Here is a 21,450-nt window from a genome sequence, read left to right on the forward strand (position 1 = left end):
TTTATATACAACTAATTTGCATTCATAATTACCTGGTAATTATGATGCAAATTAGTTGCAAATTAGCGCAGGACTGTGACTCCAGAATCCAGGGTTCACATCCAGCCTCCAGACTGTGGTTAGGTGTAGAAAACAGTAGCAATCTGCTCAAAATGAGAGAAATATTTAGATTTTGGTTTAAAAATCTTATGCTTTAAGTCCCTGCTGAGTTTTTCTGCGTTAGAACAGACCATAATAAGTACTGTCAGTGCCTAAACATAACCATAAAAAAGACGAGTAATGCTGTAGTCACTACGAGTGGATAGTTCACTGCAAGACTGCCTGTTTCTGCAGAAAACAAATGAAATACATTACTGACACATTCAGTATCGACACTTTTGCGATTTGCCAGGTGCATCACTTTCCTCATTATGTTAATAGAAAGCACAATTTGGTCTGCATTACGTTTCCCTCAAAACTTGTTTGGTGTTGCTGAGGTGGTATATGAGCGTAATTTCTAGGACACGGGACTGGTATGACCTATCATCTAATAGGCAGGTATGAAAAAAATGGCTGTTGCCTGATCAGTTTAAATAAAACATCTTCCGTCAAGATGAATTATAGCATTTTATGACCGCTTCATGCTCCTGTCGCCTTCATAGTCCACATCACACTCATGTCCTTGCCGCAACTGAGAGCAAGGTCAACCTCTAAATGCCACATCTGACATCGTTACTCTGCATTGTCAAACAGGAGCTAAGTGTTTAGCACATTGATTTTCTTTGGGAAAGTGATCAATGCTCTGCCATGCAGTTATCATCTCAAGAATGTGTCATTTAAAAGCCAATATCCGCTGTAATTAGGTGTTTAGTGGAAAATTCTTTGTCATGTTCATGTCAGGCAGCGACACTGGGCCTAAATACAGAGCGCAGGGGATAAATCATAGCACACATGCGAGGGCTGCAAGCTTTCATTAATAGATCTTGGACACTCGGCACATCTTTATAATATTTAGTCAGGGAGACAAAGCACACAGTACATGCTGGGGGCCAGACTGCTTTGGCTCAGCCAGGTGCATGGCAAAGCAGAGTCACCTTTCACAGCTATCTAACCACACTGGCACTAACAGCCTGGAGTTATGTTTGTGCAGCACACGTATAGCTAGCTCATTTAAAATGCTGTTTGTGCAAGTGTTTACAATAAAATAAATAAATGAATGAATGAATGAATAAATGAGAGAGAACATTAACAGACACACGGTGAGATGTAGCCAACTTTCCTTAACGCTAAAAGGCAGCTTTAAAACATGCAAACATTCCAGTGAGAGGGATTTGAACCTATTAACATTTATTGCATATGAGGCCCAGTAATTCAAAACCATGCAGCTCCCTGATTGCTCAGCTTTACTGAAAGTTGGCAGATTATTTTCACAGCAAAGTGCCTTTCCTCCACATACGCTACTTTGGGAATTTTTGCATGCAACCATAATTTGATGTTAAGTGCCTTCTGATGCATTATGCATATTCAATAATGCATTGTGTGTAATCCAGGCAGACCTCAACTGAACCTGGAGTGACATGTCGTTCCAGACCCCACACGCTGAAGCCCCAGTATGGCGTGAGCACTAGTTGAAACAGCGACCGTGTTCTCTGCATCACACCTCCTCCACTGTGTCATTCCGTGTCACACAATATTCAAAATAGACCTCCGACCAGACAGAAGCTCTAATGTATCGTACTCAACAAACAGCATTTTCTAACTTTTATTTTGAGCCATTTTCAGAACATTTCCTGTCTTTCTTTTTTCTGAGAAGAGGTGAACTGAAAATCATGGTCTGCACTCAGGCCGTTTTTCAGGGCTCACAGCATTCAATTGTTTTCTAGCGAGGAATGTCACTGTTTGAAGGCTGCTCCGCTGTGCCGCTCAAAAAGGCAGTTTTGTGATTTTGAATGGACAATTTAGTTTCTCATTTCACCATCCGACTCTCATTTAGAGCGAGCAGTGACCTGTGTCATATGGACGTTGGATAGAGGTCAGGCACCACCAACTGGACTGCGGGGTGCAGTGAAACACAAAGAGGTGTGGCTACACCTGCCCGCATGGATCCTCTGGTTGTGTTGGTTTGTAATGACACACAGAGACATGCAGCAGAAGAGAGGAATAAAGGAAGAAACAAGAAGTCATAAATAGAAGTTTGCTGACTCTATCTAATGTTCCTCTTTATATGACAGTGACAGCATATAGTAAATTGTGTGCTATAGTGTTTCTGGCACAGCACCACACTATTCCTGGCTTCACCCTCCGTGGAAATATATAAGCAGGATGTAAGTAAAAGGACACGAGCCATCTCTCCCCTTTACTGCAGCTTTTTATTTTGATGCCACATTTAAAATGCAATGAAGTCCTCCTCCATCCAAAATATAACTGCCATGCGCATAAAAGAGTATCCAACAAAGTTATCCTTCCACCTGAAAGACCACAGAAGTAGGTTACATCCTGCATATATTTACAATAATCACCCCCCATTTTCCATTCGTCTCTCAGGTAACTTCTGAGAACTTTTAATGTGTTTTCTCCAAAGCGGTCTTTTTTGTGTGTTTTTTTTTTTTTTTTTTTTTTTTTTACCTGACAGCCATTAGTTTTCATAGCCTTTCTGAACAACCATGTGGGTAATAAAAGCTTGAATTGACATTTAAGCTATAATGGTTGTCAGCAGCCCCTGTAGTGCCCCTCCCCTCACTGGGCTTGATCTTGGCAGTGGGTCTTCTCGCAGTGGGCTGAGTCCATGACACGGAGAGTTATATATGCCAGGGCATTACAGAACCCTTCTTAATCCAGTTTGTCACGCTGCTCCCTCTGGACTGGGGTAATTTCATGGTGCTGAACTGGTATTGATAGAGCCTTGGTAAATGAGGCACGCAGCAATCGTTAACTTTAATAACCATAAAGATGTGAGCATTGGAGTCATACAGGCACACAAGAGGAAACCCATACAGGTGATTAAGAGTTGACCAGGGCCGTGGCCGGCAGCACCTCGCATCTCTTATTTGTACTAATGGAATTACCTGTTAAAAATGTCAAGACTATTACCACCAATGGTGTAATTGCTGCACCACACTTTTCCCATTCAGTAAACTGCAGGCAATTTCCATGTCACAGTGCATGAAGAAGCCTTTTAAAAGCAAGGTGCATACTAAGATTTTTCTTTCCCTGGCTTTCCCCTCGTTTATCAGACCCATTCATTGTCGGGTTCTTGTATGCTGGAGCCACTGTAGTAGAACAGTATTCAGTATTCTGTGAGACTTTAGCTAGATTCAGAAATAAGCCATACCAGCAGAGGGGAAAAAAACAACATTGATTCTTGTGACTCCAGTATAGCTGGGTCAGTGGTTCCTGTCAGTCAGCTTGAGCTCCGTCTTTCTCCCCCTTCCCCTCCCCCACTCCTGCTCCCTCCCTGCCTCCTTCAGGTTTGTGGTAGCTCCAGGCACTACGATAGCTGCTATGTCCACTTGTTTGTCTGCTCCCGTTACTGTGGGTGATGCTGCCTCAGGAGGAAAGTGAAATCCAGGCCACAAAAGGGTCAATGAGAAACCAGCCTGAAGCCTTCACACTGGCTGAGGTCAGACAGACCATACGGATCACTGCAGCAGGATGCTGATGGGCACTTGATAAACGATGAATCCACTCCAGCTCCTGATGCATCAGTGGCGCACGGGTCAAAAGGATTTTAGATTGGATAAACAATGGTTAACAATGCCTGAGATTAATTTGTTTGTTATTCTGGGACACAGTCTGCACTGTGAAATGTCCCAAAGCAAGCAAATCCTCCCACTTCTTCTTTAGATGCGTTTAGTGGTGAATGGTGCAAGCTCCTCTGGTAGCCCTCTCCTTGAGGCTACCTTTTTATTATTCATTAGTGAGAGTTAGCTCTCTGGGAAAGGGCTTCAGAGTGAGAAGAAGTGGCTGGGGCTGAAGCCTTAGTGGGCGATTTATTCTCAAAGGCCACGAGAACCTCAGCGCTGCAGAGAAGTACTCCATGTCCAAACCACAAGAGGAATGGTGTCTTTTCATGCTTTTACCAACAAAAGACTCTTTCTAATGTGCAATATACACATTCAGTTTTCATGTTAACACCTCCAGTCAGTGACATGCATGACAGCATAGCTCTATGCTATACAGAAATATGCACTATGCATGCAATCATCCTCTCTCTCTCTCTCTCTCTCTCTCTCTCTCTCGCTCTCACTCTCTGGCAACTTCACACATCTACTTCATACTCCATGAGGTGCGATTCAGGGAGCATTAGCAGTGATATACTCCATCATGGAAATATAGTAGTGAGGTCTAATTCTACTCCTCCCAGGGATTTCTCTTCACACACTATTCATTTTAACTGGTCCTGTTACAGAAGTAGAGGGATTTGAGCAGTAAATGAGGGTTGTGTAATTTCAGATAAAATATATAAACCGTATCAGTTGCCAAGAGGAAGGACATGAAAAGTTGTTCTCTGGCACTGCCTCCAAGGCCTCCATTTGGAATCCACTCGACAGCACTTTGTAGCGTGTTTAAACATTATCCTAAGTAATCAGGAGGAGTGTTCATGAAGTTCCAACTTGATGTTTAAGTAATGAAAAGCTAAAGTCTGATGAGAATCATTAAACATATATGCAGTGGGACAGCTGGCCCACAGCCACTTTGATGCCTTTGCTCCTTGAAACAGATCATTAATATCGCCCGCGCCCCCCCTTGAACATGAAAAGCAAAAAACTAGTCAGGGCAAACAGAATAGAGCTTTTTTAATTTTTGACATATCTGACAACTTTTCAGTGGGATTCATTGTGTTTTAAACTGTGCATCACAAGTCATAAAAAGGGTCCATCATGCATGGTTCCACTGAAAGAAAAGTTGACAGAAGAAATAAAAGTCAGTCAACAATCTGCTGCTTAATAAAACTTCACGGTGGTTTGCATTGACTTCTCTGGCACACAGTACAAAGTAACTTTGTTCACTTGTAAAAAGGCATTTGGCTGCTGTGAGAGTCTCAGTTTGCCTTCCAAATGTGCATCAATTTCAGCAGTAATTTGAAATGCATCCCTCTCTGCTTCTTGAATAACAATCGAGTGTCACATTTACATTTCTTAGCTCTACACATGTCTACATTTATTTACAGACAATGGAAACCATAATTCCTGTTGCCACCTGAGATGTAAATTGACAATTAGAAGTACTAAGGCAGTGGATAGCTGTCAGTTACACAGACGCACTCGGGAACAACAACAAGCCCACAGAACAGGAGCAATTGTGAAGGAAGCTGGACTATGTTGATGCAGCAGCTGCGTGTCTGAGAAAACAAAACGCACTCCAGCGTGCAAACGGAAACGCCTCATTTTCACTGAGTGTGCACTGATTAAGTTGTTATGACGAGTCCTTGAGAGGCTTAAGTTTTCCCGGCTGCTGTGTTGCTACCCTCGGCCATATGTCATTACTTAATAACTGTAGCAGTGCGAGGAGCAGTGTGAGAGAGAGAGGAGGCGACAGACATGCTTGCTGATGGTGAGCCGGTGATTACTGCTCTTGGCCACTCTGTAAAGAATATCGTTGTTGATGCTGAAGCGGAGCCAAGGTGCAGCGGGGAAATTTTGTTTCGTTTTGCTTTGTTTTCGTGCGGTGACATGTCTCGAGCACCTGCTCTGCGTCAAAAAATGCGAGATGCAGCGAGATCAGAAGGAAATCAGTTGTCAGGAGAGAACGTTCTTTGTCACTCAGGAGATAAAAAGAAGCTGTCACTTTCATTCCTGCGAGGCTGGAGTCTTTGGTTGAATAAACTGTCATGGGTTTGTTCCTGTGACCTTGACTTTATGCACAGAAATGATGCAGCCCATCATCGGTGGTGTGTTGTCGCTCTTTGTGACCCGTCGATCTATGGCTGCAAAACGCAAGCCTTCAGAATCTCTTGTAGGTTAAACTGAACTAACAAAACACTTTCGGGGCGGACTAACTCTAAAAGTCACACTGAACTTAAACAGTCAATCTGTAAACTTGAGGCTACAAACAACCCATAACGCAACTTTTTTAAATGTCATTTCCACAAAATATATAAGCTTATGTTACAGCCAATATGGTGCGTTTACTGTATGTAAGTGTAAAAGATTCTGCATGTATTGCAGTTTTCAAAGTGTCCCCATTCTACAAATGTCAAACCCTCAGTTCTCTGTGGAAAATACTGGACATGAAGTACGGCTTTTTTTTTTTTTTCTTGATCTCTCATTCCTTCTCCCCCTATCTATCTCCACATTTTACAACCGTATACCTCATTAACAGCTCCTAATTGGCCGTTGGGCTATAAGCTGAAAACAATGAAGCATCGATTTCCTTAAACATAATCACCTCGTCCAGTCATTTAATGGCTGCTGTCACTGTGGGCCGCCGAGAGAAAAATGACCAGTCGGTGCTCCCATCGATGCCCTTCACCTCCACCCACCAAAGGCTAGAGTGCACAGCCACCCACTCCATCTTAGCAGGTTGGTTTAACCCCTTTAGCCGCCTGACCAGCTCCGAGCACTACGTCCATCACAACCTGTCTCAAGCTGATGTCATCCCACAATGCGCCTTAACGCACACACAGTTACTGTTACGGCTTGAGCGTTTCAGTGGAGAGTATGTGCAGTGGAACACTACAAAATATTTTGTGCATAAATACACAAACACGCTGATATGGACACAGACACGCACACCAGCTCAGACACAGATAATGGATGGTCATTTAGCCCACCAACTACCTGAATGGGATTATGTCGAGTCCAAGTGGCCATTTGTCGTCTAAGTGGCTCTCGTGACTGGCCCAGTAGAGTCATCGTGAAGCCATTTACACTGCTCTCTCCTCCCATACCAGATGGTTCATAGTGATCACGCCTAATGTCCACCTGGCTGATGGCTGGACCTCGCCCCGTGGCTGGCACACACACGAGCATGTATTTAGGTATGTGTGTGTGTGTGTGTGTGTGTGTGTGTGTGTGTGTATTTGGGATAATCCTGAATTCTGGTGGCAATAATTAGAATAATCGTCAGAGTAATCAAATGATATGTTTAAATATTCAGTCAGAAGTCTGAAAGTAAAACAAATTCAGGCTTAAACCTCATAAACCATGTATCACATTAGTGATGATCATTCATCTTTTTGTACACTAAATCACTGGCTGTGTCTTAAGGCCAGCGATCAGTTTTCATTTCTTTCAGTGCAGGTAGAAAATCAACTGGCAGTAACTCAAGACTTGCTCGATCTACCGTAGGTTGTAATTATTCTATTATTCCAGTTACAATTTTGGAAGAAACTTTCATTTGCAATCTAGATTTAATCAGATTTAATACTTTCTTTGCACTGTTTGGGTTCAGTTCATATCTCACGCTGAAACGCTGTCAAGGTGAATCCTGTCCAATGTTAGAATCATGTCATGCAGCCTTTCCTTTGTGGTGGGTCTCCTCCTAAACTTCAAGTCTACAGCGATCAAGCCATCAATTTATGATTCATTGATTGCTCAGTCGTGTCTTCAAAAGGTTTAGACTTCTTCGCTCAGCAGTGGACATGCGAATCGGCTGACTGGTGTCTCGGCTTCATTCATGTTCTTGGTTTGTTCACGTTCATGCACACGCATCACTGGATCATTGGGGCTTCTTCTGTTTGGCTGCCAGCTGACAAATAACATCAGCTGATTTCCTCATGCACACTCTTTGCTGCCACAACTTCCCTCCAACATCCCAGCCTCCTTTATGTCACTGAAGCTTTGGTATTATTGATTTGAATGTATGTGCCTGTACCTGGAAACCTGATTATGTGCTGTATTATGTTTTAAAGGGGAACTCATGTTGCTGCTCAGGTTCTTTCAGAGCTCACTCACAGAGCAGAGCCTTGTTCACCAAATCTCAGTGTATAAGCATTTGCAATGAATGTCACCTTCAGCATCTTTGACTAAAATGGGGAAACACACAATTTTGAATATTTGGTACACAAGTCCTGGTCCCGCCCCTTGAAGGAAACAGCACAAGCCTGGCTAGAAAGAGGAAGAACTCCGAAATGTCTTTTGTAATGTATTTCTAATGTCACAAATCATAAAAAAAAAAAAATTAAATTAAATTCAAGTTGGATTTGATTGATAATTTTATTTTTATTTTCCCAGTGCCCACATGTGATACCAATGCAGGGAAAAATCATGGCTGTTGGTCAAGTCATTCAGGGTATCCCAGGTGTGCTTAGAGAACAGAATTGAATGTTTTTTTACAGGGTCTGGTTCATGCAAACCATTTATTTTTTGACTAATTTTTAATGAGACACGTAGAATTAAATGATTTTGATGAAATGTCTCTGTTTTAGGTTTAGATTTGCTTATTTTTCACAAATTAATCATTCAAGGACTGTCAGACAGCTGCTAATTTTCATATTTGTTTTTGGCAATGACAAATGTGACAAATGGTGCAATTTTGGCTTTTTTTTTTTTTTTTTTCTTTTTTTTTTGTAAGGACAACATGCCTTTCAAAGCCAGCCGCAGGGTTCTAAGGGTTCTGAGGGTTAAGTCCCACTGAGGAAATGAATCCAAAAGTCACAGATCAGGACAAGTCACATCACATTCAAACAAGAATATCATGAATATGACAGGGGGTGCCTTTTGTTGTCCCTTGTCATGTGTTTGCTGGCTACACCTCTGTAGTGCAAACCTGCAAATAAGGCACTGAAGCTAGCCAAGGGGATTCAAACCAATTCAGTATTCTGTGATGCAATGTAAAGCCCTCACTTATTCAGAGATCTGCTGTGACTTGAAAGCAAGTCTGCAGGTCAGGAAGCTGTCAGTAAAATATTCAACAAGCCAACACATTGTAGGGTTTGGGGTTTTAGCACACTCAAGGGATTTTTCTCCTCACTTTTATAGTCTGTGTTCTGCCTCCTCCTGCCCAGAAATATCTAACAACAAGCACTGAGAGAGTGACATTAATACTGCACGACAGCACGGTCCAGCAGGACTGCAAATGTTTGCCTTTTAATCCAGGACTCAGCGGCCTTTGGTCTGGCCACAGCAGACATTGATGGGAATGGGAGAAGAAAACTGTTGCCAAACTTGTCGAGGCTGCTGGGAGCTCAGTTCCGTAATTCATGACCCGAGCCATTTCAAACATTTGCACAGCCATCCCGGCTAGAGAAACACATACCGGCTGTTGTCATGGCAGTGGAAGCAAATGCATCTTCTCACCGTAGCACGAAGTTTTCTTTAAAACTTGTTACGGAGGCGTAAAATAAGGCTAGAACAAGATGGAATGTGGCGTTTCGTTGTCTCGCCTTCTTTCCGCTCTCTATCCATTCTGTGGATTGGAGAGGATAGGTTCAACCCTGCTCCTCTCCTCTCCTCTCCTCTCCTCTCCTCTCCTCTCCTCTGTCCAGGGATGAGCTCCAGTTTAATTGTTGGACGCTGGTGTCTGTTGCGGTGGCTGTCAAGGGAAGATAAAGAGTTTTTCCTGGGGCGTAAGGAAAGGGGCGAGCTGTGATGGAGGGCCTCTCTCCTGCAGCTCCGTTGGCTGCATTAGCCCCACGCTTTATAATTGTGTGAAGGGGGCACTTCCAGTGGCTCCCTCATTACTCATTGGCATGGCCAGTCCCTGGCAGCCAGACACACCTTGTCCTCTAGCTCTCTCTCTCTCTCTCTGCCTGTCTCACTCATTTCAGGATGTCCCTCAGCTCTATCACCACCTCTCGCTCCCCTGGGCAATCCTCCCTATTGTTATTTTGACCCAGTACTGCCGTCGGCGCCTATTGCCTTCTCTTTTCACAGAATTTGTTTGACACCCTCCTTTGTCAGACTGGGACCTATTGTACAGCATTTGCTCCGGCTGATGTCACCTATGCATTAGACTTAATGCTTCAGCGTTGTATAGCCTAAGACTGTCTTGGCTGAGTCATGGCACTCAAAGCTGTCAGGTTCATCTCTTACAATCATATCCACAACATATGGAAGATCTAGGATGCAAGGGCAGGCACATTAAGACATAACAAGTGCGTGATGTGATCTTCATCACGGGTTGATTGGTATGGAGTGAGGACAGCCATCACTGAGTGAGAGGCAATTAGATGATATAATTGAGATGCCTAGAGGGCCAATTTGTTACACATACTTACAGTGGAAGTGCCCAATGATTGTACTGCAGCATGCCTGACATGGTATGATGTGAGGTCATTTCATTCACATTGTTGTCGCTTGGATTTTTGATGTTGATAAAAACCACTACAGCACCTTTCTATGTGATCGCTGCCGTTCATTTTCTGTTTCTATTTAATTTTGTTCCCTATTAATCTCTCCCATGGACTGACCCTGTACCACTGTGTCTGTGTCTGTGTCTGTATCTGTCTGCAGAGGGAGGTACGTGTGAGGTGATTGCTGCCCACCGATGCTGTAACAAGAATCGTATTGAGGAGCGTTCTCAGACAGTCAAGTGCTCCTGTTTACCAGGGAAAGTGGCCGGGACGACACGCAACAAACCCTCCTGTGTGGATGGTGAGGAAGTGTTTTAACACTGTGCATTAATTAATGAAGCCACTTGTGAGGGAAAAAGTCCTTGTCTGTTTGATACCTGTTGTAGCCTACATAGCCCGGTATCCCCAGAGATTATGTGTGAATTACATCCAACATCAACATAACAAAATTCATTGCCAACACAGGGTGCAGTGTGCCCAATGTAGAGAGGTGGAGAGCAATAGTACTGAGGTCTGGTTGGTTGATGGGAAGCGTGTTTCATTTTCATTGCCTCTTGTCACAGACAGCAGCATTAATGTTTTAATTAACTGTAAACATGATCTTTTCCAAAGTGTTTTTGTTGCCAGTACGTAAACAATGTTTATTTGCTCTAATTGCAATCTTTGTCTAACACTAACCCTAAGACACTGATGCTTGATTTAAAAAGAAAATTGTGGTTTAAGTTTGCAGAATCGTGCTTTTCTGCCAATAAGACTGTTTTTTTCAGGAGGTTGTAAAAAATCAGTGTAGAAGCTTCATTACACTTTGTGTAATTCCAGTATAAAAACTGTGTTCACATCAATCAACAACACATGGAAGTGACACTGTTATTAAAAAAAATAGGATATAACATTTTGTCAACATAATATCACAATGAAAGATCATCTAAATAAATGTTGTGAAATTTGTATCAAATTATATTAAATCAGAATGAAATTCAGAAAAGCTGTCATTTACACAAGATTAAGGAAAGAAACCTTAGAAGACATTTGCCGTGTCAGCACACTGGAGGTGCCTGCATATTTCTGCTGAATTCAGTCACTTCATACTGTAACATTACTTTGACCATACGTGCATCATTTAATTATTAGGTAAGAGATTTCTCAGTGACTCATCCAGCCTGACTGCAGCTATATACATGACATGTGCAGAATAGACTAACATTACATTTCAGAGACAGAAGACAGTTGGTAGTGGTGGAAGACAGATTCAGATGGTTTACTCAACTAAAAGTAGCAATACTACAGAGTAAATTACTCTGTTAAAATCCTACGTTCAAACTCATACCTAGATAAAAGTAGAAAAGTCTCCTCATCACAAGGTAGTCATTATACAGAACACTAATTTCAGGATAATATATAATATTACTGGATTATAATGATACATTAATGCGGTCACCACTTTAATGTTGCAGCTGGTGAAGGTGAAGTTAATTGTAATTACAAAAGCAACTAGTTATTACAGCTGCCACAAGTGTCGTGGAGTAGAAGTAGAAAGTAGTGTAAAATGGTCTAAGTACTTCGAAATTGGACTTAAGTGCATACTTGAGTAAATGTACTAAATTGCATTCCATCACTGTTCTGGGGTCAGATTATCATCAGGCTTGAATACAGTATAAATAATAATAATAATAATAATAATAATAATAATAATAATAATAATAATAAAATGCTTATTTTTCCACATGCTTGAACCTGGAGCAATTTCTGGAATTTTTTTTTTTTTTTTTTGCTCCTGTCACATTTTCACTCAGTGTGAGCTCATTTTCTCTCTAATACATACTGTCGGTCCTGCACCTCCATGGAAACAGACAATCAGGGCTACAAGTATGGAGAACTCAAAAATGTCTTTTGTGCAGCAAAGCACAGTAAAAATACCATAAACCATAAAAAAGAACATTTTATTTCATTGATAATTTATTTAACAAAAAATTACAATACACTATTTTACCCACAAGCATCGTGGGGTGGAAAAAAGTAACCATGGCATATATACATTTTTCCAGCAAATGATCTCTCTTTTCTTCTCCTCCTGCAGTTCACTCAACTTTTTGCTGAATTGTTGTCACGTGGCTGTAGGTGTCAGTGTAGTTACTCCAGGCTTCCCAGTAGCACTGACAGGTGCAGAATTGAATGTTTTTTACAAGATGTGCAAGTGCAAGCAGTTTCACTTTGGCACCATTTTAAATGAGACATGTTGAACAGTGTTTCTGATTAAATTAAATATCACCATTTTACAGTTTCATTCATTTTCCTGAGGGAAGAATTTGCAGCACATGATTCATTCAAGGAGCATCGGAAAGTTGAAAATCCAATGACAATTAGTGATTCTGGTTATAGTAAATGGTGTAATTTCGTTTATGTTTTTTATGCTTTCAAACCCACCAATGGGTTCTGGCATTCAGAGGGTTAATAAACACCTTAGATAATGACCTACATCATATTCCAATATACTGTCTGTCTGTGTGTTTTTTCTTCTAATAAAAATACATTGAGCCATTAACAACCCCAGTGGTGCTGTGCTGCTGGGCATCATGGGAGATAGAGGATGAACCACTTGGGCTGTTGAACACCTGAGTAGGGAGCACGTTGCAGATCACATTGCCTAAGGCAGCTCAGGCTGATGGAAATGAATAATAAACACAAGTCAGGGAAGCTCCAGGCTAGTGCACCTGAATTACCTCAACTGAGAAAAACAATCAGGCAGAGGCAGCCCCATGGAAAAAAAAAAAAAAAGCCGACAGGAAGTCACAAGTCTACTGGGACAGAACTGCGATGCCCCCTTCACTCCATAGAGCTCATTTATTGCTCCTCAGTGTCGATCTTTTCACCTCTACCTTCAACAGAGATCAAAGTCATCTCTCTGTCTGCCCTCTCGGAAGAAGAAGCGACACCAAAATATCTTCATTATGAGACATGTTACATGAAGGGCCAGACAGCAGGTTTCACAGGGTCGGTTAGCCACAGCTGAAACTCAAGAAGACCCTACAACATGAATTAGCTATGAGCCAACAATGACACAAAAGAACCTTCTCTTGGTTTGATGGAAAAATTACACAAAACTCTGAATTTTTTTTAGTCCTTGAGACATTTTTGTTCAAGAACTGTATGTTTGCCCTGCGGTTGGAGGCATCTCCTGAATGAAACATTGACAGAACTGACCTTGAGATGCAGCTTTTTGAACAGTGTGTGTTGTCCTTGTACAGAGAGACACACAACCAGACACTGTCTCCTCCACAGCACCAGGCAGACAAGAGACTTTGGAATCCTTTTATACTCATTCAGATTGTGTCTTTTTCACCAAACATGGCCTAGACAGACGTGATACAATCCCTGAAAACTCAGACATTTACTTGCTTGCAGTAGAAGTTGGACAAAGATGTACAAATTAACTAGTAAAAAACTGACTTGTGCACTGTGGAGAGTAGAGGTGGAGAAGTACATGTTGTTAACACTTCATGCCTCTGTGCTTCAGGCTCCCACAGCGAGATAGTCCTTGCTGTTAGTGTATTGATTAACACGCACATATAGAGAGAGTGGTGGTAAAAATGGAAATGACAAGTCACTGAGCAGCAAGCTACAGTACTGAGCACCACCGCACTACATTTAACGAGTGAAGGTGGCCTCACCTCTTAATAATTTATTTCCTTTATTTGATGCATTTGTCTCCTCTCTTGGATAATTTTCACCGGCTTGGAAGTAAGTCAAGCTGTTTGTTATTTATTTAACACTTAAACCACCACGGGATAAAGGCTGAAGGGCAGACGAAATAATAATATGATTATTCATAAGAGCTCATTTGTAGTCGGAAGTGTCATGCATTGCAAACACACCATTTAATTAAAGGTCTCTTTTTTTTTTGTAAGTGTGGAAATAAAGGGACACAGCAGCAGGGCTTTTGATTATCTAGGGAAGCTATACCTGAATGTTGCAAGTGTTTGTCAGCTGGGCCCTGCAGGCTGCCGTTGCACTACGTGAGGGATTATAGACCCGTGGAGTCAGTGGCCTGTCCCCTCAGCAGCACACCGGCCTGGCCCAGATGGAGCTTTCTCCCCAGGTCCCGGCGTTATTAATGTTCCGTCCAGATGAGGAACGATGCCGCAGCCCAGCTCATCCCGCCACCCCCTGGGGGACACCTGCCGCCGATGTACCATACGCAGGTTATGTTCTCACAAAAAAAAAAAAAAATCCAAAATATATAAAGAATAGCCAGTGCTCTGATAGAACAAATCAAAAATATATCATCAGAGGTCGTGTGGTTTGGACACACACACACAGCCTAGAGGAATGAACGCTCCTTTATCTTTGGCCAAATTTGCAGAAACAGGCAGTCTCCCTGATGTGCTGTATTATCAGTCATTAGCTTCAAACCGCAGCATCAAAGCACACAGTGAAGATCAGTCCCATTGTCGAGTGTTTACTACCTCATGAATACGGCCCACATTGGGTTATTTGAGTTGCTATTGGTAACTGTTTGGGTTGTCATTAATACACGGCTGTGACGACAGCCTGCGTTGGGAGGTGTCATGCTCTGTGGGGGTCTGCTGTCAGATTATACCCATAGTGGGAATTGATTATTAGCTTTGACAAGGAGAACTATGTCCCAGTTATGTCAGGGCCAACGAGGCTCTTAGTGAAGAACATCCCTTTTAACAAGTCAAGCACTCATACAGTATCTCTCCAGCCTCGCCGGGCCCATCACATGCACTCAGATTAGCCGCTCATCACCGCACCACTGCCTTTATCCCAGTGTATGAGACATGTAAGCCCTCAGCCATAGTATGGACACACACACACACACACACACACACACACACACACACACACGCATATACTTATGAACTCATTTACTCAACACATGCATGCAGATACCCTAATATACACACATGCTTCCACTTTGTGTTGTCATGTAGTTGCTGTAGCAGTAAACTCTTTCAACACGAGACACACGCAGATGCTGCTGATCACTGATGGGGAATGAACCCTTCTGTTTGGCTGCAGGCGCGTATAGCTGAGCATGACAGGTTGTCATGGTACATTTGAGATACATCCAGGGGGGAGGCACACGGATGCTACTTGAGGGGAAGGACAAGGCGTGTTGCAATTCTTCCACGTACATTACTGGTCAAACAAATGCAAGTGGTAGTATCACTGGCGTGCTCGAGTAGGACGCAGTTTGACACGGGCTTTAAAGCGTAATAGTCTTGTTACAAGGAGGGCCACCATTGTCATCAGCAGGAAAATCAAACAACGAGCTTCCTTATTAGCAAATCTTTTCGTTTTTCATTTTCTGAGAGTTTATTCATTACTTGCTTGCATGGATAGTGAAGTTCACACTGCCGATACCCAAGAACAACCAAGCAAACTCCTCGTCCTCCTACTATAAAACCTGTGCCCCTCACAGTCCTCTCACAGGGCTCATATTGTTGAATAGCCATCTGCTACCATATGTGGTTGGCAAGACACGAACCTGCTGCAGATATGGCCTGAGGGTATGGGCAAAAGGAGCAGATTATACTGTACAATAGAAAAAAAAAACTCCTTCTCCTACTGACAAACACACACCAAGGCAGACATAAGGAGACACTAACAAACTGAAGTCCTCCTGGGTCAAAAAAGATGTTTGTGTCTTTGGAGAAGTTGAAGATAATGATTGTGAAACAAGTTTTCTCCTCCATCTTTGTCACACATCCCAGTGAGCTCTCACAGTGTTGAGGATGTGATTAAACTCTGCACCTTTAACCTTGCCAGGAGAGGATCTGACCCTAAGCTAGAGCAGATCCGTCTCCTCGGTTTTGTTTTTCTCTCTCCCTCTTTCTCTCTTTCTTAAGTTAACATCATATTTCCTTTCTGCTGTCAGTGCTGGAGCAACAACTCTGTGGTTGTGCTAAGAGAGAAGAATAGAAACTTGAGGCAGATCTATGTCAGCTGTGTGGGAGATTTTCATAAATTGTTTCTGTACCCACATAAAGGAAAGGAAATAACTACACAACAGAAGGAGCCAATGTCTTGCCATTAATAGGCACGCACATTCACACCAACTCGCACACACACACACGCACACACACATCAGCTATATATAATGTTTACTCCACATGCCAGTATTTTGCATTATAGAATAGGTGTTGCGGTTGTATGTGTAACTGCTCATTCCAGGTTTATCTGAATGAATGTGGGATCATGCGAAGACGGAAGCCCTTTCTGTGGCATTTCTAAGAATTCATTTGAATTCAAAATCCGTGCTTTAATTAAATCAAATGAACACAGGTATTCTTCTTCAAGTCTTGCGGGTGCCAGAGAGCCCATTACAAATTCTGAAATTCAGAAGAAGTGTGTGATTAGAAAGCCAAGTGCTATTTTCTGAATAGCTAATCAAACCCCAGTTTTCTCTTCTGATAGGGGCAAAGATTAATGCAGAATAATGACTCACTGAGGCTGACCTCGGGTTCATGGGTCCAAGTCTCAGTCCCGCTGTAATTATACACTTGCTTCATTTGCTTCATGCTCCTGTGACCCTTTCAATACTTCACTGCTGTTTTGCAATGCTTGCACTTGAACCTCTGTCTCATTAGGATGGAAATGTGTTTTTTTTTTTTTTATTTCAATCAAGTAGTTGACTCTTTTGCTTATGTGCATGATTATCTGAATGAATGACTGATTGATTGCCCGTTTTGTTTGGTTAATAACTGAGTAATCACTGCACTTGCAGAGCACTGAGGTAAAGTGATCAGGTGAAGGGGAAGAGATAAAGGAGAGTCTGGTGGTGATAGATGACCTGAATGAGTGTGTGTGAAAGAAGGGAAGTGAAGCTGGTTGTTTACCATTATCAGCAAGCATCGACCCTACACCCCAAACTGTAAATTTAACCCAACAAAATGGCACCAGGATTTAATGGCTAATTGCTTTCTGCTCCAGATCCTGACTGAAGGCAACCAATCTAAGTGATTCACCAAAAAACAGACACTAGAGCTGACATCATTGGAAAGCCATTGTTTTGCTATGATTAAGTTAAGTCCAGCTAGTGCTGTGCAGGCCACTTTAAGTAAAAAAAAAAAACAAAAAACGATTCATTGAGCCCACAGACACGTATTCAGATTTTGACACAGACTGAAATCAATTCTCTTCCTCATCCGTCAAGGTGTTCAAATATTCTGCTACCTGGCAGGGATGTGTCAGCGGGTTCAATCCATCACACAGCCCGCTCACCAATGATCTGACAGATGCACTTGTAAAAGGTCCACCGCTTCATGTTTTTCAATCAATTCAAGTCCCAATCTAGGTTGTTTGTCCATCAAAGCCAAAGACTCCGGCTTGCTACATGGCCAACATCTAGAATCCAACACTCTTTCAGTCCTTGATTATTCCAAGCCCATCTGTCATCTTTGACGGTGTGCAGCAGCTACGTTGTGGTAACATGCGAGGATCGTGTTAATTGGTGTTGGTGCTTTAAATCATATTGAAGGGTTTCAGCTTGTAAACAGATGGATTTGAAAATTAATAGTCAGCCCAAGAGGGGGAGTTGGGGCAGTGGTGAATTGAAGTGGCCCCCTCCTCTCCCACTCACCAGCACACACAGAGGAGGAGTAAAGTTTGCTGATGTTGGAACAAAGGTTATACCCTCCATGCTGACGGCTGCACTGGGAGTAGTTAAAGTAAAACGACTGTTGGAGGTCAGTGGTCACCAGAGAGTGATGCATGGATCCCGGCCCGGAGATGGCTCTTCTCCAGTGGTCAAGGTCAGAGCCAGATGTCCTGGACCAGCTACAGCCACAGACATGAAGTGTGTGTGTGTGTGTGTGTGTGTGTGTGTGTGAGTGTGTGTGTTCACATTAGGGTGGACTGTCTGTTTTTTATCCTCCTCAGACATGTCATTTACAGTGTGTTGCCAGGTTTTCTTAAATTGACCTGCTGTCTTCCACATGTCTCAGCTGAAACAGATTTTCACGGCAAAGATCAAATTTGAGCATGAATATTTATAAGATGTATTTCATAGTCACTGCTCATTAAAGTTTTACTCTCCTTTTAGTACAAGATGGGTTGCTGTCAAGATATTAATTAGGGTTATGCAAAAGTGTATTTTTTTTAAAGGTGGTGGATTATCCACATCATCTGCTCTGTACTGTGGAATGATTTTAATAATTTTAAAAGGGCTAGTGTAGAATTTCTCGTTGGTGACATGTTTTCTCACTAACACACTGCAGGAGTCATGAGGGCTGCTGAAGCACAGCCTCGTGAATCCACAGTGTCACAGAATTTTATTGACGTCCCATGCATCATGTGTCCATATATTCTGTCTTTCTTAAGTTTACGAATGTAAAGATCCACACAGGTATATTTTAAGACATGTAAAAAAATATATATATATGACATGGTTTATTTTTCTTTTCACAAACATGTGAATTACCAAGTTGAAATTCGTAAAATGACATCTTACCCCTCTCTCTCACTGAACAATACACACATGACACATGAATATGCAAATATTTTCTCTTTCAAAAGTTTAACTACTTGACACAAGTTGTGTCCTCCCTTCATTGAAAATTGTCAATGTAACCTGCACTGACGTTTTCTAGTTTCCACATCACATTCGTCCAAGTCGCAACTAGATATGTCACAAAATCCTGCTGGTACATACACACCTTGAACTCAGATCAGAGATGGCCACTCAACTTTCCCCCTCCAGCAAACTTTTGTTCCTACCAAGTTGTATAGTGAAGGTTAAACATGCAAGTGATGTAACAATAAGCAAAACACATTATTATAATGGGACTTTAAGCTTAATGATATAGCTCTAATGTCCAATCTCAATATGCATGCTTACAGGCTTTATGTGCATTCTCAAAAGTATACTGTAAAATCAATGTGAGTGCAAGAGGGTCCTTTCATGCTTACAGGCTTTCCATACATACAGCAGAGAGCTTGAGTAAAAAATAAAAGTAACAGCATTCAAAACATGAATCTCAGGCGTCTGACTTTGACACATTGTTATGAGCGCTAACTCCTGAGCAGCCATACTGCTGATTCAAACTGCTGGTTTAAATAAAACTCATTGACAAAAGCACTGCTAGCAATATGGAAAATACACTGACACATTTTAATGGCCAGAGCAAAACACAAAACCATGGCAGTCAAAACAATAAAAATCAATAAACCAGGTCGAGGAGTTGACTACTGAATGGCTATTGATCATTGATAATGTTGTACAGGAATTTAATACTGGTCACAGAAATTTAAAAAAAAAAAAAAAAAAAGGCAACAAAGAAAGAAAGGCAAGATTTGGTTTTCTTCTTGCCTTTCTTTCACTGTGAAAAACTGAACAGTTCCATGTAATGCAGCCATTTTCTAGACTCCCCTTGTATAAATTATCTATGTTGTGTGTGCACACATTTCAGGCCACAGAGGGTGAGGTGAATTTAGGTCTGTGAAGTACAGTAAATATCATTCAACTTTCATGCAAACTGCCTCTCGTGTTCTAGCGGCTCACGTGACAGTGTTTTAATCCCCTCGCTTTTCCTGCTTTCTCTCTGCTTCTATTTGAGAGAATTGATTTTTGCTTTGCAGGTATTACTTCACCATTTTCAATTTCAAGTGGGTTCTGCATTCACGTTGCTGAATATATATCCTCAGTTGGTGGTGTAATGAAAAACAACTCCATTCCCCTCTGCTCTGTAGCGAGAAGAAAGGGCTGAAAAGAGAGGCAGTACATCATCACTATTCAGTAGAACAGATTAAACACATCACCTCAAGCCTCATCATAATTTGCCATTTAACGAAGACGTCCTGCATAGTGATGCACCTAAAATACAGCTGAATGTAAACATGATTAAGGATGTGAAATGCATATTTAGCCCATGGATGAAGACAGGGGAAGAAAAAGCAAGATCGAGGGAGCACAGTGGATGATGGCCCAACATGTGGTAATTAGTGGATGAGGTAAACAGCCATGGGGGGAGCCAAAGGGCAAGTTCACAGCCTGTTAGTGGATGCTCTGATTCTGGCGTTGAGTATCCTCAGGGCTTATGGAGAGAAAAGTCAGGAAAACACGGCAAGTTCACTGAACAGCAGTGGGGTGTTATTCTGTGTCCAGTCTTTTCCTGGTATGTATTTGTGTGTGTGTCTGTGTGTGTGTGTGTGTGTGTGTCCGTTCACAGAACCGTAGCACGCTCTGTGCTGTGAGGAACTGCACTTCCTCCATCAGTTGGAGACGGCATGTTGCTCATACACACAGTTGATTGGCGGTTGGCCTGTAACCTTGGCAACACAGGCTGGAGGGGAAAACCTATTTTTCCAAATGGTTCAAAACATGGGTTTGGAAAATGAAATGATACTGGTTTAACTCACTGCATTCACTGCAGTCATCTGACCTTCACATTTCGCTTTGTGTCAGCATGATAAAAGGAAAGAGGCTGTTTTAAGAAAACATACTACATGCTGAGAAAACGGGGTGGTGAGGGGAGGAGGTGGCACATCGTCTGAAAAATAGCTTAGAACTTTTGTCACGTCGTATTCGCTGTCAGAAACCTCATACGGAGGATTGCGAAAAACAAAAAGTTCTTCACACATCATGGTTAATAAATGAATCAGAGCTTGACTTTGAAAGAGTGGTTTAGATGTATGTGCTGTGATTTAATTCAAACAGATCACGGTGCAATCCAGGTGTGTACACACCTGGATTTAACAGAAAGAGAGAGAAACTTGCAAACTTCAGAACATTAAATGTAAGAAATGAAATAATTTTGCACCAGTGATTTTCAGTTTGTTTGATGTAAATAATGTTACGTGTTAAGTAACGCAGGTGTTCATCTCAAATACATTACAACTGCTGTGCATAGATGTAGAGGAGTCTGGAAGCGCATTTTCTCTGTGATCAATTGAGCATATGGACTGTGGTAAGTTAATTAGGTGACCAAAGTCTATTTATATATAGACCCTCTACATGATGTACTCAAGACATCTAAAGGAACAAATCACACGTCATAAAAGGTGTTTTTGATAGTATCTAACACTTGAAACAAATTTTCATCTTTTTCCAGATGCACACACACACACACACACACACACACACACACACACACACACACACACACACACAAACACACACGGCACACCCAGAGACATGCGCAGAGACAGATGAAAGGAGGGAGGGAGATCTTGATGGGAGGATGAGAACATATTTGTTTTAGTCAGATAGCTGGAGG

The 21,450-nt window shown here is 42.0% G+C and overlaps 1 protein-coding gene across 6 annotated transcripts in view; it reads left to right on the plus strand.

Annotated features, from left to right (window-relative positions):
- Positions 1-21,450, plus strand: part of tafa1b (TAFA chemokine like family member 1b) — a 109,430-nt gene that overhangs the window by 79,184 nt on the left and 8,796 nt on the right. For all 6 annotated transcript variants that reach the window (XR_013078262.1, XR_013078264.1, XR_013078265.1 and 3 more), the window contains one exon: positions 10,374-10,514. Coding sequence is in view for 1 of the 6 variants with exons in the window: in XM_076751392.1 (XP_076607507.1) it covers positions 10,374-10,514 (141 nt within the window). In the remaining 5 variants the exon portion in view is untranslated. The remainder of the gene's footprint in view (positions 1-10,373; positions 10,515-21,450) is intronic.

Source organism: Chaetodon auriga, chromosome 2, assembly GCF_051107435.1.
Source record: "Chaetodon auriga isolate fChaAug3 chromosome 2, fChaAug3.hap1, whole genome shotgun sequence".
In the NCBI taxonomy this organism is placed as follows: Eukaryota; Metazoa; Chordata; class Actinopteri; order Chaetodontiformes; family Chaetodontidae; genus Chaetodon; species Chaetodon auriga.